General features: G+C 46.9%; 1 protein-coding gene across 1 annotated transcript in view; it reads left to right on the forward strand.

Moving 5' to 3' along the window:
- Positions 1–16,182, forward strand: part of LOC125133862 (uncharacterized) — a 56,094-nt gene that overhangs the window by 26,186 nt on the left and 13,726 nt on the right. Inside the window, exons 5-8 of the mRNA XM_047792490.1 lie at positions 3,398–3,478; positions 7,699–7,784; positions 7,964–8,084; positions 12,861–13,060. Of these exons, the coding sequence (XP_047648446.1) occupies positions 3,398–3,478; positions 7,699–7,784; positions 7,964–8,084; positions 12,861–13,060 (488 nt within the window). The remainder of the gene's footprint in view (positions 1–3,397; positions 3,479–7,698; positions 7,785–7,963; positions 8,085–12,860; positions 13,061–16,182) is intronic.

The following is a 16,182-nucleotide window of genomic DNA, read 5'->3' on the forward strand; positions in this document are numbered from 1 at the left end:
AAGCCAGGAAGCGAGCTCTCATCACAGCTCAACCATGCTGACAGTCCTGATCCAGGACTTCCGCTTCCGGAACTCTTACACATTTCTGTCATTTTGGCTGTCCAGTCAGTGGTATTTTGGTGTGCACCGAGCAGGCTTAGATGTATGGATGTACTTACAGTTTATATTTTTCATTCACACCGATATTTGAAGGATATTTGCAGTTGGGGCTATTGGCAAATAAAGCTACTGCATACATTCGTGTACAAGTCTTTGTGGCGGCATATGCTTTCATTTTTATTGGGCAGATGTCTGGATGTGGAATGGCCTAGTGATGTGTTTTCCTTTTCCAAAGCTGCCAAATAGGGAGTTCCCATTGTGACGCAGTGGTTAACGAATCCGACTAGGAACCATGAGGTTGTGGGTTCCATCCCTGGCCTTGCTCAGTGGGTTAACGATCCGGCGTTGCCGTGAGCTGTGGTGTAGGTCGCAGACGCGGCTCGGATCCCACGTTGCTGTGGCTCTGGCGTAGGCCGGCGGCTACAGCTCCGATTCGACCCCTGGCCTGGGAACCTCCATGTGCCGTGGGAGCGGCCCTAGAAAAGGCAAAAAGACAAAAAAAAAAAAAGCTGCCAAATAATTTTCTCAGGAGATGGTAACATTTTCCATTCCCACCAGCAGCCGATGAGGCTTCTGGTTCCTCTGCCTCCATCTTGACGTTTGAATTTTGAATCGCTTTTAGATGGTCCACCCAGAAGTGTGGGGAAAGACACTTCCCCTGATGCGGCATGGCCAGGAGAGGCTTCCCAGGTAGTGTGGATCTCTCCCTCATGCTCCCTATGTTCTCAAATGACCTTTTTTTTTTCTTTTGCCTATATGAATTTACTTTCCACAAAAATATAGCTTGACCAATTTTTTTTTTGCTTTTTTTTAGGGCCGCACCCATGGCATATGGAGATTCCCAGGGTAGGGGTCCAATTGGAGCTACAGCTGCTGGCCTACAGCACAGGCTCAGCAACATCAGATCTGAGCTGCATCTGTGACCTACACCACAGCTCACGGCAATGCCGGATCATTAACCCCCTGAGCAAGGCCAGGGATCGAACCCGCAACCTCGTGGTTCCTAGTCGGATTCGTGCGTAGCCACGACAGGCACTCCAGCAACTCTGGATCCTTAATCCACTGAGTGAGGCCAGCAATTGAACCCACATCCTCACGGAGACTATGTCCGATTCTTAACCCACAGAGCCACAATAGGACCTCCACCTCATGTTAAAAAGTGTGTGTGGGGAGGTTGACGTGACCCAGCTCGCATGGTTTTTCCAAGGCTTAAATATAATGCATTGAAAACATCTTCAGTGAACATCTGGGAAACTGGTCATTTCCTGGGATGTATTTGTAATTATAAGTTCCATTTTTCTACTTGACAGTGAGTGGTTCACCTGCTATTCCCGAAGTGAGTAGGAGAGGAACTGAAGTTGAATGGGTGCCTCTGGTTAGAGGGAGGTCGCAAAGCATGTGGCAAAATACCGTGGCCTCCCCAGGGCTCCTGGTGACCTTGCAACATTTAATAATGTCCAAGCTTTCCTCTGGACGTTTGTGTTGTAATGGGCATGTCCTTCCCGTGCATATTTGCAGACACCCACAAAGGTAATTCCTCATGGAAGAAGCATCTTCTGTGCTTGAAGAAGGATGTTGCTCAGGCCTCTGGGCTCCTAGCTGGTGTGGGTGCCAGCCTACCTCAGTATTTGGGCTGCCGTGCCCGAGCACGGGTCTTTTGGCCTGTGAAATCCTTTGTCCAGCTGGCCGAGGTGCATTCTGAGTGCACGGGGCCTTGCCTCCTGTGGAGGAGTGGAAGTTATTCTTTGATGGCTGGGCCAGACTTCTCATCCGATGTTACTGGCGTTGGAAAGGCGGTTCAGAAAGGAGATTCAAGGAGTCGTGTAATTGACATTAGCCTGGCCAGGTAGGCTGCAGCGGGAACATACATCCAGGGAAGTGGGAGGATCCTGTGAGGGGGGGAGGTCCCGGTTCTGGATTTATTTTGCCAGGTGGGGGTGTCTGGAGGCCTTCTCTCCCCTGCCTGACCGCTGGGTTCCAAGAATCCTGCAGCGTTTCTCCTTAGAGCCGGCTGGCTTTCTTGGCATCGTTCAGCCTAGTTGCTAGGAAGCCGAATAAAGCCAATGCAACTTCCTTTTGACTTACTCACATTGAACCATCTGCTTATTCCTTCTCATGGCCTTCAAACTTGGCGAGAATCATCGAGAAGAGGGTCGAGCAGAGCATCTGTGCTCCTTATCCTTCTTGGGGATGGAAATCTTTCTAATAACTCTTTAACCCTCGCACTCCAAATGTATAAATAGTTCGTCTTGTTCAGCCCCCTTGTTTCTTCCAGCTAACCATTCGGAGCAGGCCTTTTCTTCGTAGGTTGTGCCCTTTTCTTGGTTTTAGATCAGCTCTATGTTATTTGTCATCCACAGACCTTTTGAATGAGAAGGAAGGCCTCACTGTATGTCAGAATGCATTTGGTGTGTGTGTGTTGTTTTTAACAGTGGTCTTTTTTTTTTATTTGTCTTTTTGCCTGTTCTTGAGCCACTCCTGCGGCATATGGAGGTTCCCAGGCTAGGGGTCCAATCGGAGCTGTAGCTGCCGGCCTACGCCAGAGCCACAGCAACACGGGATCCGAGCCGTGTCTGCGACCCACACCACAGCTCATGGCAACGCCGGATCGTTAACCCACTGAGCAAGGGCAGGGATCGAACCCGCAACCTCATGGTTCAGATTCGTTAACCACTGCGCCATGGTGGGAACTCCTTTAACAGTGGTCTTAATCGAGGATTAATACTTGCAATTGATGCGAATCATTTAGGAATTTTTCTCTCATAAGCTCCATTGTGGAGTCATGGTCAGATACATGGAAGGTGGCAGATCATCCACAAAAATTTATGGTGATACTGATGGAGCATCTATCTGGCAAAGGGAAGCTTTAAAATACAATAGTGATTTATTGGTATTATCATTTTTCCTAATTCCCAAACACCACCAGCATTGCATCCTTCACTTTCAGGTTTAGTTCAGCTAAGGTGGGAAGTCAGCTTCATGCAGTTGAAGTTCCTTGAGTCTGTAGTCAATGAGTTTATAGTGGTCCTTTCTTGGTGACACAGCTGTGCCTTCTGTTGTCAACTCTCCCAAAGCAGTGAGCAAACCAACCAGACAAAAATAGAAGTAGGCATTACAAACTCAAATAAGGGTTCTTGGAGAGAACGTCTGGAGAAGAGCCATTGTTCGAGTTTTTAAAACCCAGTTGAACAGAAGACTCAGTCCCCTTTGAGTGTATCAGACCCGTGGAAAGCGATGGCAGGACTGTGGGAAATAATTTCTTCTTAAGTGTAATTTGCTCTTTGTTGGTTTTTTTTAGCAGTAACCCACATAAACCTTTTACACCGACTTCTTATTCTCCCCAAGAGGGCCATTTAAAGGAGAGCGAAGATAGGCTAAGGTAAAATTTTATTGTTGTGGCTCCATTTGCTAAAAGCTTTGGTAATAATTTAGATGTGGTCTTATGGTGCAGACGTATGTGTTTGTTAAAAATGATGTTATTAATATTTGCTTTCTGGAAAGTCCCTCAGGTCAACTTGATCATATTTTGCCATTCTGCTTCAACCTCCACCTTTTGGGAGGCCTTTAGACCCTAGGAAGTAAAATAGACCTGCAGCCCGAAGGGACTCAACCCCCTTTGTGGGTTTCTCCGTCAGCTCCGCCTGGGTGACTCACCTGGTGGGTTATCTGTAGCAGGCCCTCGATGTCTTTCTTTTTTTCTTTTTTTGGCCACACCTGCAGTATATGGAAGTTCCTGGGCCACATATTGAGCCCACGCCACAGCAGTGACCTGAGCCAGATCCTTAACCATTAAGCCACTGGGGAATCACCTAGACTTCCTTGTTTTAGAATCTTTTCAGGGCTGCACCCACAAGATATGGAGGTTCCCAGGCTAGGGGCTGAATCAGAGCTGCAGCTGCCAGCCTACACCACAGCCACAGCAATGCCAGATCCAAACCACATCTGCGACCTACACCACCGCTCACGGCAATGCCGGATCCTTAACCCGCTGAGCGAGGCCAGGGATCGAACCTGCATCCTCATGGATACGAGTCAGGTTCATAACCTACTGTCACAGCAGGAACTCCTACCCTTCATTTTTCAGCTCCCTTCTTGCATGCCTCCATACCTTTTCTCTGCTACCATCTAACCATTGGTATGTGCTCAAAAAATGCAAATTTGGAGTTCCCGTCGTGGTGCAATGGTTAACGAATCCGACTAGGAACCATGAGGTTTCAGGTTCGATCCCTGGCCTTGCTCAGTGGGTTAAGGATCTGGCGTTGCCATGAGCTGTGGTGCAGGTCGCAGATGTGGCTCAGATCCCACGTTGCTGTGGCTCTGGCGTAGGCCGGTGGCTACAGCTCTGATTCGACCCCTAGCCTCGGAACCTCCATATGCTGCGGGAGCGGCTCAAGCAAACGCAAAAAGACAAAAAAAATAAAAGCAAATTTATTTTATTATGAAATGGACCAATACTCCAGAGCACTTAAATATAAAAAAGGTCACTTAGGAGTTCCCATCGTGGCGCAGTGGTTCATGAATCCAACTAGGAACCATGAGGTTGCGGGTTCTATCCCTGGCCTCCCTCAGTGGGTTAAGGATCTGGTGTTGCCATGGGCTGCGGTGTTGGTCGCAGACGTGGCTTGGATCCTGAGTTGCTGTGGCTTTGGCGTAGGCTGGTGGCTGTAGCTCCAATTAGACCCCTAGCCTGGGAACCTCCATGTGCGGTGGGAAGCAGCCCTAGAAAAGGCAAAAAGACAAAACAAAACAAATAAAAAAAAAGTCACTTAAATATTTTTTGAACCCAAGAAATGGATAAATAGATGTAAAAGTGTCTGGTCAGAAAAAGTGAAAATCCCTCTTCGGAGCTCTCCGCATTTTTCCCCCTCCCTGCTAATAACGGAAACGGCTCCCGCTGGTGTACAGTTCTGGAACTCACGTCTTTCACTAATGTTATGTCCCGAGGGTTATTCCTCATTGTTTTTGAGCATTGGGCAGTGTGCTAAAGGCAGCCAACTGGTTTTGAAGGTTATCTTGTGTAGTTTCCTCTGCCGTCTACCTTCGGCAGCGGGGTTCTGAGACCCCAAAGAGGTAAATCACCGTGGCAGTTCAAGCTTCTTGCCTCGGATCTACCTCTGTCGTTTGGGTAAAAGCAGCTTTCCTTGAACTGTATTTGAATTGATTTTTGTATGTATGAACCTTGACAGGGCCTCTCTCTTGCCTGCATGAATGTTGAGCTTTGTGTCAGATTAGATTAATAATTCAGCATTGAAAAATGCTTTCTTCAACTGCGGAAGCACTTAAAAGGAGAGAATTCAGGAGTGACTATTAATGGGGGTTAGCGTCTCGCAGGTAGCATTTCCTGAAAAAGAGACTTAGCTCCTTGCACTGTTTGGTGATTTTCCTGAACTCGGGATTCGCTTAGCCTTGGGCCTGAAGCTTTTTAAAGTGAAGGAGGATGATAGAGCTTTCATCCGTTGGTACCTGTATCAGGCACTCGTTTACGGGATTTACCTGACGAGCTCCTCGAATCCTCATAGCACCTCTTAGAGGCAGGGTCTCCCAATAGCCCCACTTTACAGGTGAGAAAACTGAGGCATAAGGAGGTTCCGGCTTACCTGGTTAGTAAGTGGCGGAGCGGAGATGCACATCCAGGCAGTGGCAATTTTAACATTATACAGCCTCTCCTGGACGAACTGGTCCTTGCTTCTGCCCCACCCCCGACCCCCTCTAATTTCTTAGGCTGGTGGTGGGGCGTTTCCATACCACTTTATGAGAAGAAAGCAAGTGTGTGAAGTTGGCGGTTTGTGCCTGCCAGGGCCCAGTGTGTAGCAGAAGCTGAAGCAGGCAGGTAGCCTGAACAATGCATGGCCTCTGGAGTGCATGACGGAGAGAAAGCCTGCCTGGGGGAGGGAGGCGTTCTTGGGTAGCTCAGGATTCTCAGGGCAGTAGGGCGGCATGGACTCAGGCAGAAGCTCAACATCTGGAAGTCTGGAGCTGCAAGTCTGCTCTGCTGGGAGGGTGAATGTGGACACGATCCTGAGTGAAAATTGTACAGGGGGAGTTCCTGATGTGGCACAATGGAAACGAATCTGACTAGGAATCATGAGGTTGTGGGTTCAATCCCTGGCCTTGCTCAGTGGCTGAGGGATCTGGCATTGCTGTGAGCTGTGGTGTAGGTCGCAGACATGCCTCAGATCTGGCGTTGCTGTGGCTGCGGCGTAGACCGGTGGTTACAGCTTGGATTAGACCCCTAGTCTGGGAACCTCCATATGCTGTGGGTGCATGCGGCCCTAAAAAAAAAGACAAAAAGAAAAATTATATAGGGGAAGAGCAAAGGGAGCTAAGCTTGCACACAGCTTGTTGAGTAGTTATGAGGTGTTTATTTGTTTTGCCTTTTTAGGGCCGCACCCGTGGCACATGGAGGTTTTCAGGCTAGGAGTCCAATCGGATCTGCAGCCACTGGCCTATACCACAGCTGATAGCAACGCCAGATCCTTTACCCACTGAGCGAGGCCAGGGATCAAACCCACATCCTCATGGATGCTAGTTGGGTTCGTTAACTGCTGAGTCACGATGGGAACTCGAGTCATGGTTTGACTAAGGTGTTCTGTGGCCGCTTTGCCATGCAGTGTGATGCCTCTAGTGAGAAAAGAGCTAATTGCTGTCTGCCCAGGTGGTTCTCTCCCTGGCAGGACATTCCTTGTGCCAGAAAGCATTGGTGTCTGGATGCTGGGGGCCCGAAGTAAAAACACCTGATTTAGGGTACATGGTGCATCAAATGCCCCCCTTTCTTTTTAAATCACAGCAAAGGGGACTACTTTAGATGGCAGATAGATTACCTAGCATCTGTGCATCTTTTGCAGGCCATTAGCAAGGGAAAAGAGCTTGCTCATAGGAGCTGTGGCGTGTTGAGAAGTAAAGTGAGCAGATCTTGTTGATTCATTTTGTACCCATATCCAAGGAAAACCATCAGAGATAAGTGCCCCTTCTTTACAAGATGAACTCTACAGATGAAATTATCTCATATCCTTTAGAATTAATGCCTTAAAGTATGAATCTCACTCTGTATCGGAGTCTTAGGTGACGAAGAACCATGGCTCCATGTAGTCCGTTTTGTTATAACAGACAAGAGGAAATGAATGGGAAAGGGTAGATTCCCAGATACTGGGAGTTCCCATCATGGCTGGGTGGTTAACGAATCTGACTAGAAACCATGAGGTTGTGGGTTCGATCCCTGGCCTTGCTCAGTGGGTCAAGGTCTGGTGTTGCCATGAACTGTGGTGTAGGTCACAGACATGGCTCGGATCTGGCATTGCTGTGGCTGTGGGGTAGGCTGGAGGCTACAGCTCTGATTTGGCCCCTAGCCTAGGAACCTCCATATGCCACGGTTGCAGCCCTAAAAAGACCAAAAAAAAAAAAAAAAATTCCCAGGTACTAAAAATATTCTAAAAGAAGAACAGATTATTGAGCATGATTTTACCGCTAAGTAGACACTGCCTTTATTTAGGGCCTTATATATTGTGCTAGTGATCTTGTATTTATTTTTTTGGCTTTTGGGGACATAACATTTGGAGGGAAACTGTATTTGCACAAACACTTCTATTTTCCCTCATCCAGCAGCCCTGAGGAATTGCAGCAGAAGGCGGCTGATTATTCAAAAGAGACTGAGGATGCCCCCGCCCAATGCCAGGACTGTCACTTCGGTAAGAGTCTTGTTAAGAATCCATTATGCTTTCCGCTCTCCTCTATCCCTTGCAGAGGTGTCGTCTTTCACTTATACTTTTTGTAACAAACCCCGAAAACCTTTCTTGGGATGAGCTTTTGCTCACCGGTGCTCTGCTCTTGGCCTTGCAAAAAGCATGAATACATCAATATTTTTCAGATGATGCCAGGGACGCTCGGGAAGAGAGGCTTTTCCAGTACTTTTATCAAGTGATTCAGAAAGAGCGTGATCAAGAGAGGCCTTCAGATTGCATTATCGTTTTTATCAACAAAGAACAGAGGTAGATGCATTTCTCTTCGGCGTTTCATATAGGTTTTGTAAAACAAATTGTCACTGAGCATTGAAACGCAAAGCGATTTGCTCCAACACTGCTTTAAGAGTTACAAGAATTATGCTGTTGGGTTGATCAGAGTGGTGGTAGAGGCATCCTGTGGGTGGAGAGATGCCTGAAGATTCCTGTCTAATTCAGCTTTTCTTTTTCTTTCTTTTTTTTTTTCTTTGTCTTTTTAGGGCTGTACCCAAGGCACTCGGAAGTTCCCAGGCTATGAGTCGAATCGGAGCTGTAACTGCCTACACCACAGCCACAGCAATGCAGGATCCCAGCTGCATCTGCGACCTACACCACAGCTCACGGCAATGTCGGATCCTTAACCCACTGAGCAAGGCCAGGGATTGAAACTGTGTCCTCATGGATGCCAGTCAGATTCGTTTCCTCTGAGCCACAGTGGAACTCCTTATTCAGCTTTTTTGTGTTGCCCGAGTTTACTACAGTGAGCATCTATAAATTTTTTTTTTTTTGCTTCTTAGGGCTGGACCCATGGCATGTGGAGGTTCCTAGGCTAGGGGTCGAATCAGAGCTGTAGCCACCAACCTACACCATAGCCAAAGCAACGCCTGATCTGAGCTGTGTCTGCAACCTACACCACAGCTCATGGCAATATAAATTTTTTTTTTTTGCCCACCCCTCTTCGGCTTATGGAGTTCCCGAGCCAGGGATCAGATCCGAGCCACAGTCTCAACCTCCGTCACAGCTACAGCAATGCTGCATCCTCGACCTATTGTGCCAAGCTGGGGATCCAACCTGTGTCCCAGTGCTTCTAAGATGCTGCCACTCTTGCTGCTCCACAGCAGAAATTCCTGCTAATTTTATCAGTCAAAGGAAAAAACCGAAGCTATTTTCTGGGTTGGGTTCCCTGTGCCAGCCCTGATCTAGTGTAATGTGCCAGAAAGGTCGTTCTTAACTCATCTTTCAGAGAAGGGTCCTCCCATTTCATAGCTGTGTGTTGAACCCCTCCCAGCCTTTGTGCTGTTTTTGCTTCGATCTGCAATGCCCATTCCCTCTTCTCCTCCGGCCCAGCTCGCACAGGCTGTGTAAGCATAATTGCCTCTTGGTCTGTCTCCAGCTGGTACGTTGGGCCCAAGTCATGCCCTGATCTCCCACACCACTGCCTGGCACTTGATGGCAGACAGGAACTTCACATTTGAGGGTAACTGTGTCTCTGGATTTTGTCGGGTTTTATAGTGCTTGGCAGAGAGCCTGGCCTGTAGGCGATTGGTCGGATGGCATTATACACAGTTACTCCAGGCCAGGCCCTGAGTGTGTTATACGAAGACCCAGACCTGATGAGGACTAATAATTCCTGAACAGAAGGCCAGGCACACACAAAACACAACCCAGCATTAAGGTAGCATTGGTTTTCGGCACATATTTATGTGAAAATAAACAGTTTAAAACTGACTCAGGGTTCCTGTTGTGTCTCAGCAGAAACGAATCTGACTAGCATCCATAAGCACGCGGGTTCAATCCTTGGCCTTGCTCAGTGGGTTAAGGATCTGGTGTTGCCATGAGCTGCAGTGTAGGCTGCAGACATGGCTCAAATCCTGCGCTGGCGTGCCTGTGGCGTCAGCCGGCAGCTGCAGCTCTGTTTTGACCCCTAGCCTGAGAACCTCCAGTGCCATGGGTGCAGCCCTAAAAAGACCAGAGGGAAAAAAAAAATGACTCAATTTTTATTCTATGATGTCTTCTTTTCAGAGAGCTACTTTATTTGTAGGTAGCATCTCTGAGTTTGTAAAGCCACATCATAGCTCCATCTCGTTTGGAGGGGTATGTGGGTTGGACCTTGGGAGACAGCATCCTAGAAGAAATGAGGTCAGTCGTAGCGTGGGGAGGGTGAGAGAGGGCAGTTCATTTTACATTAGAAAATGATGGGATTTCCCTTTAATAATTGAAAGACAACCAGCCATGCCCCGGATTAATTTGATCATGTAGCAATTTAAACTGATTTTGAACCCAGAGGCGGTCAGGACGCAGCATGCATAGGAGCCTTGTTTTCCCTCAACATTTGGCAAGCCTGCTCCCATCCCCTGCATCGGCCCTGGAAGCTACGTTAATCTTCCGACTAGATGAGCTTTCTCAAAACTTGTAGCAAGCATCCCCCCCCACTGACTTGTAGCCTGTTGCTCTTCCTTTTGGATCGTGACTGATTCCAGCGGCCATTGGACTTCAACAACCCTGATGTTCTTGCCAGGGCCAGGCTGGCTGGTGTGAATTTGAGTGCAGAGCTTTGTGGCGGAGAGGGCTGGTCTCCCCGGTCACCCTGGAGTGGTGGTCACTCCACTGCCTGGCGCTCTGTGGGTCTGGCATCTAGCCATGGATCAGAATCCTGGTGGATGCAATTTAGGAACTCTGCCGTGTGGGCTCTGCATCTGACAGAGATGGCACACACTAGGCGGTGTCTCTGGCTCTCTTGTCTCTTGAATGTCGGAAAGATTTGGAGGGATCAGTTAGTGGGCTAATTCATCCCTTTATATTCCAAAACAGGAATTAATTTTCAAATCATGTCATCCATTTTTGGGGGGGGTCATTTTAGGGCCACACCTGTAGCATATGGAGGTTCCCTAGGCTAGGGGTCGAATCGGACCTCAGGCTAGCCTGCATTGCAGCACAGCAATGCCAGGTCCGAGCCGTGTCTGCGACCTAAACCACAGCTCACGGCAAGAGGGGTCCTTAACCCACTGAGCGAGGCCAGGGATCGAACGTGTATCCTCATGGGTACTAGTCAGATTCGTTTCTGCTGAGCCATGTCAGGGGACTCCTCAAACCATGTCATCTCGTGAACTATTTTGTGATAGTTTTCACTCATGGGCTGTCACTTTGCAAATAGGAAGTGTCATGTGTTTGTTTTCCTCTTGAATTTATTTTCTGAAATCGTTCCTACTTTCCTAAACCAGCTTCTAGAAAAGCTTTTTTTCTGCCATCATTAATTTTTCATTCACAAAATATACCTTTTGCGCACTGTTACATGTCAAGCTCTGTGCTGGGCACAGACAGAAACATAAAGATAATGAAGTAACAATTCCTATTTGGACCACGCAGAGTCTAATAAGATGCCACATGCGTAAATAACAAATGGAAGGTGGACTATGCTAAGGGTTGTTGCTGCTCTTTAGTCGCGTATACACACAAGGAAGAAACGGTTACCGTTGTGGGGGCCAATGAGATGAATCAAGGAGGATTCAGGGAATAGTATCATTTGAGCTGGGCCTTTTTGGGGGGCATCCTCATTTCATGACAGTTCATATTTGCAGAGTGAAAATTATCACAAAGTCGTTCACATGAGATGTCATGATTTGAATTAGTCGGGTTCATTACCACGGAGTCACAACAGAATCGCCTAATGCAGGTTTCTCAGCCGATATGAGACAGGAATGGAAGCCAAAGGAGTAGCAGAGGAGCGATTCTTAAGGGCTGAGGCCAAAAAAACAGGGATGAGATGACTGGGTTTTGATCCAAGGTCCTTTATGGGGTGGTTGGTGTTGATTGGATGCTTAACTCCAGTGTTAACCATTTACCCTTCGGCAAGGAATTGTCTCAGTGGTAATAACCTCAACAAGGACTGGTCTCTTCCAGGAACTAATTATCAGGAGCATTTGCTTGGTTTTTCTGAAGATACAGCCCCTCTGTTCTTTAATATAGTTGAAAATTTTCATTGTGGTCTTTACATTGAATTCATGTCAGTGGATAACACTTGAATCATTCCATTTTGAAAAACATGGGCCAGGAGTTCCCGTCGTGGCTCAGTGGTTAACGAATCCAACTAAGAACCATGAGGTTGTGGGTTCGATCCCTGGCCTTGCTTAGTGGGTTAAGGATCTGGCGTTGCCGTGAGCTGTGGTGTAGGTTGCAGACTCGGCTTGGATCCTGTGTTGCTGTGGCTGTGGTGTAGGCCGTCAGCTACAGCTCTGATTGGACCCCTAGCCTGGGAACCTCCATATGCCACGGGAATGGCCCATCCCGTGGCCCAAGAAATGGCAAAAAGGCAAAAAGAAAAAAGAAAAACACGGGCCATATTCATGGTGCTCAGACCCAGCGTATCATGCCACACAGAAACACGACTTTGACCAACTCTGCTTTCTTTATAAAATTATGTACATAATCAACCAAAGGAGGATGCTAAGTTTTCAACAAAAAAAGTTTTCCTTTTGGGGAGAGTTGCCTCCAGTTCTCTTAACTGATTCCATCAGATGGCTACACACCCTGGAGTGTTTTCAACATGTCTAAGGATGAAGAGAAGTTGCAGGACATGTGTGATTTTTGGGAAAATGTGGCATCTCCTCACTTAATACAGTAAAAATATGGTATCTTGCAGCTCACTTGCTTAAATTGGTGGCATGTCAAAGTGCCTGTGGAGCAGCTCCCTTCGGGGCTCAGCAGTCAACGAATCTGACTAGTAACCATGAGGAAATGGGTTCGATCCCTGTCCTTGCTCAGTGGGTTAAGGATCCAGTGTTGCCGTGAGCTGTGGGGTAGGACGTGGACAGGGCTCTGATCCCATGTGGCTGTGGCTGTGGCTGTGCAGTCGAAGCTCCAACTTGACACCTAGTCTGGGAACACCCATATGCCCCAGGTGCAGCCCAAAAAGCAGTAATAATAATAATAATAATAATAATAATAATAATATATCTTGGAACAATTGCTTTGTGACATAGTTTTTTTGGTTTGTTTAATTGAAAGTAACCCACCTTTTTCATGTGTATGTTTGTGTGTGTTTTAAAGGGAATATGCAACAGACATAGGTCATCAGTTACAGGATCATGGCCTGGTGGTGGAAATGATATTCCTTGCCTCTGAATCAGACGTCACTCGAGCACTCCAGGAAGTTAAGGATGATGGGTCCCCGTTTTGTATTCTTGTTGAACAGTCTAACGTAGAACTTTGCTCTTGTACCGTAATTTTGCTTCATAAGTCTACCAAAGGTAAGTTGAGCGCAATCTAGAACAGTCACTCAAAACAGATCCTGCTTTCAGGAGTTCCCGTCGTGGCGCAGTGGTTAACGAATCCGACTAGGAACCATGAGGTTGCGGGTTCGGTCCCTGCCCTTGCTCAGTGGGTTAAGGATCCGGCGTTGCCGTGAGCTGTGGTGTAGGTTGCAGACGCGGCTCGGATCCCGCGTTGCTGTGGCTCTGGCGTAGGCCGGTGGCTACAGCTCCGATTCAACCCCTAGCCTGGGAACCTCCATATGCCGCGGGAGCGGCCCAAGAAATAGCAACAACCACAGCAACAACAATAACAACAACAACAAAAGACAAAAAGAAAAAACAAATAGATCCTGCTTTCAAAATGTAATAGTTTTTTGTTTGCGGGCTGGTACATTTTAAAGGTTTACATTTGTCAGTAACTAAATTGAATCCAGTTAAGATAAAATGATTTGAATCGGTATCACAGAGTACTCATGGGTGTATTAGAGACTATTAAAGCTTAAATCGTCTTAAGTGCTTCTGCCTTAAGAATCCAAAATATTAGGTAACCAGAATTCCTATAATGGTGCAGCGTGTTAACAATCTGGCTGCAGTGGCTTGGGTCTCTGCAGAGGTTGGATCCCCAGTTTAGCTCAGTGGGCTAAAGGATCTGGCGTTTTCGCAACTATGGTGTAGGCCACAGCTGAGGATGGGATTCAGTCCCTGGCCTGGGAACTTCCATATGGTATGGATGGAGCCATAAAATTAAAAAAAAAAAAGCAACCAATCCAAAGCAAAAAACAAAAGAAATTGGGCTTTTTCTTTTTCTCAAAGAAAATATCTAATTTATTTTAAAGACATAATAAGCCTTAAGTCATATTTATGTCATTCGTAAGTACTGAAAATGTAAAAGAAAATGCATATTTTCTTATTTATTTTTAAGGGCTGAACCTGTGGCATCTGGAGGTTCCCAGGTTAGGGGTTCAAATCAGAGCTGTAGCTGCGGGTCTGCGCCACAGCCACAGCAGTGCCTCTTCTGCGACCTACCCCACAGCTCATGGCAATGCTGGATCCTTAACCCACTGAGCGAGGCCACAGATTGAACCTGCATCCTCATGGATCCTAGTTGGATTTGTTCCAGCTGAGCCACAACAGGAACTCCAAAAATGCATATTTTCAAAAATGGCAAGTCCCAATATCCTGGGCTGAGGCTGGGGAACAGTATAGTATGAACAGGTAGTGCAAATGTCTAATAACCACATCTGGTTACTTAAGTGTTAATATTCATGCAAGATCGTTTAGGAAATTACCACTCAAGTAAGTAGATTGAATAATTTGTCGAATACTAAAATGCTTTTAAAAACACGCAGCACTTTTTGGAAAAAAGTGCTATCTGTTTTTAACAGGTTACAAATTCAAAAGATAGTATCTTTTTCTCATCTCCGGGATATGGTATATAGGTAAATGTTTAATGTTTCATCCATGAATTTCATTATTGATCTCAGATCATAATTAAAAAGAACTTCTCCTATAAGGTACATCTATTTCATTTTATTTGTTGGTTTTTGCTTTTTAGGGCTTCACCCACAGCATATGGAGGTTCCTTAACCCACTGAGCAAGGCCAGGGATTGAACTTGCAACCTCATGGTTCCTAGTCAGATTCGTTTCCACTGCTCCATGACAGGTACTCCAGCAAGGTTAGTCCTAGGCTCACCTTCACAGTGCTTTATAGTCCATGGTTGGCTTCATACTTGAGTGCAGCCATTATTCACAAGTGTGTGGACCTACTTCTCTGCCAAAGCAAATATTTAAAATACTCAATGAAACTTTAGCACCTGATGGCAGACATATATATATTCATGTTTCTTCCTAAATGTAACCTTTTTTTTGTTGTTGTTGTTATTTCTAGGGCTGCTCCCTCGACATATGGAAGTTCCCAGGCTAGGGGTTGAATCAGAGCTGTAGCCGCCGGCCTACACCAGAGCCACAGCAACACGGGATCCGAGCTGCGTCTTCGACCTACACCACAGCTCACAGCTCAAGGCTCAGCTGGATCCTTCACCCACTGAGCGAGGCCAGGGATCGAACCCACAACCTCATGGTTCCCAGTCAGATTTGTTTCGACTGAGCTCCTAAAATTAAACTTTTATTAAGTTTTATTAAGTCTTATTCTCAGTGGATACACTTAGGAGCGATCAGAAGTTACCTGGCATTGACTACAGCCATTATGTAATGTAAAACCTGCTCTTGGTATCTAGAGTTTACTGATTGATTGATTGATTGATTGATTGTCTTTTTGCCATTTCTTGGGCTGCTCCTGTGGCATATGGAGGTTCCCAGGCTAGGGGTCTAATCAGAGCTGTAGCTGCCAGCCTATGCCAGAGCCACAGCAACTCAGGATCTGAGCTGCGTCTGCAACGTACACCATAGCTCAGGCAACGCCGGATCCTTAACCCACTGAGCAAGGCCAGGGACCGAACCCGCAACCTCATGGTTTATAGTCGGATTCGTTAACCGCTGCACCACAACGGGAACTCCTAGAATTAATTTTTTTAAATGTATTAATTAGGGTTCAGAGCACTCCAAACCTGACCGGGAAAGGCTTTTTTTTTGTTTGTTTTGTCTTTTTATGGCCACACCACAGCATATGGAAGTTCCCAGGCTAGGGGTTGAATCAGAGCTGCAACCGCCAGCCTGCACCACAGCCACAGCAACATGGGATCCTGGCCGCACCTGCGACCTACACCACTGCTCATGGCAAGGCCAGATTCCCCGACCCAGTGTGCAAAGCCAGGGATCAAACCCACATCCTCATCGATACTAGTCGGATTCATTTCCGATGCATCACAATGGAAACTCCTGGAAAGGCTTTTTTTTTTTTTGTCTCTTTAGGGCTGCACCTGCAGCACATGGAAGTTCCCAGGCTATGGGTGGAATTGTAGCTGTAGCTGCTGGCCTACACCAATGGATCTGATCCGCGTCTGCGACCTACACTGCAGCTCACAGCAATTCTGGATCCTTTACCCACTGAGCGAGGCCAGGGACCGAATCCACGTTGTTATGGATACCAGTCGGGTTTATTACCACTGTGCCAAAACGGGACTTCTGGAAAGGCTTTTGAATCGCTTTAAGATCCTGT

This window comes from Phacochoerus africanus, chromosome 8 (assembly GCF_016906955.1).
Source record: "Phacochoerus africanus isolate WHEZ1 chromosome 8, ROS_Pafr_v1, whole genome shotgun sequence".
Classification (NCBI taxonomy): Eukaryota; Metazoa; Chordata; class Mammalia; order Artiodactyla; family Suidae; genus Phacochoerus; species Phacochoerus africanus.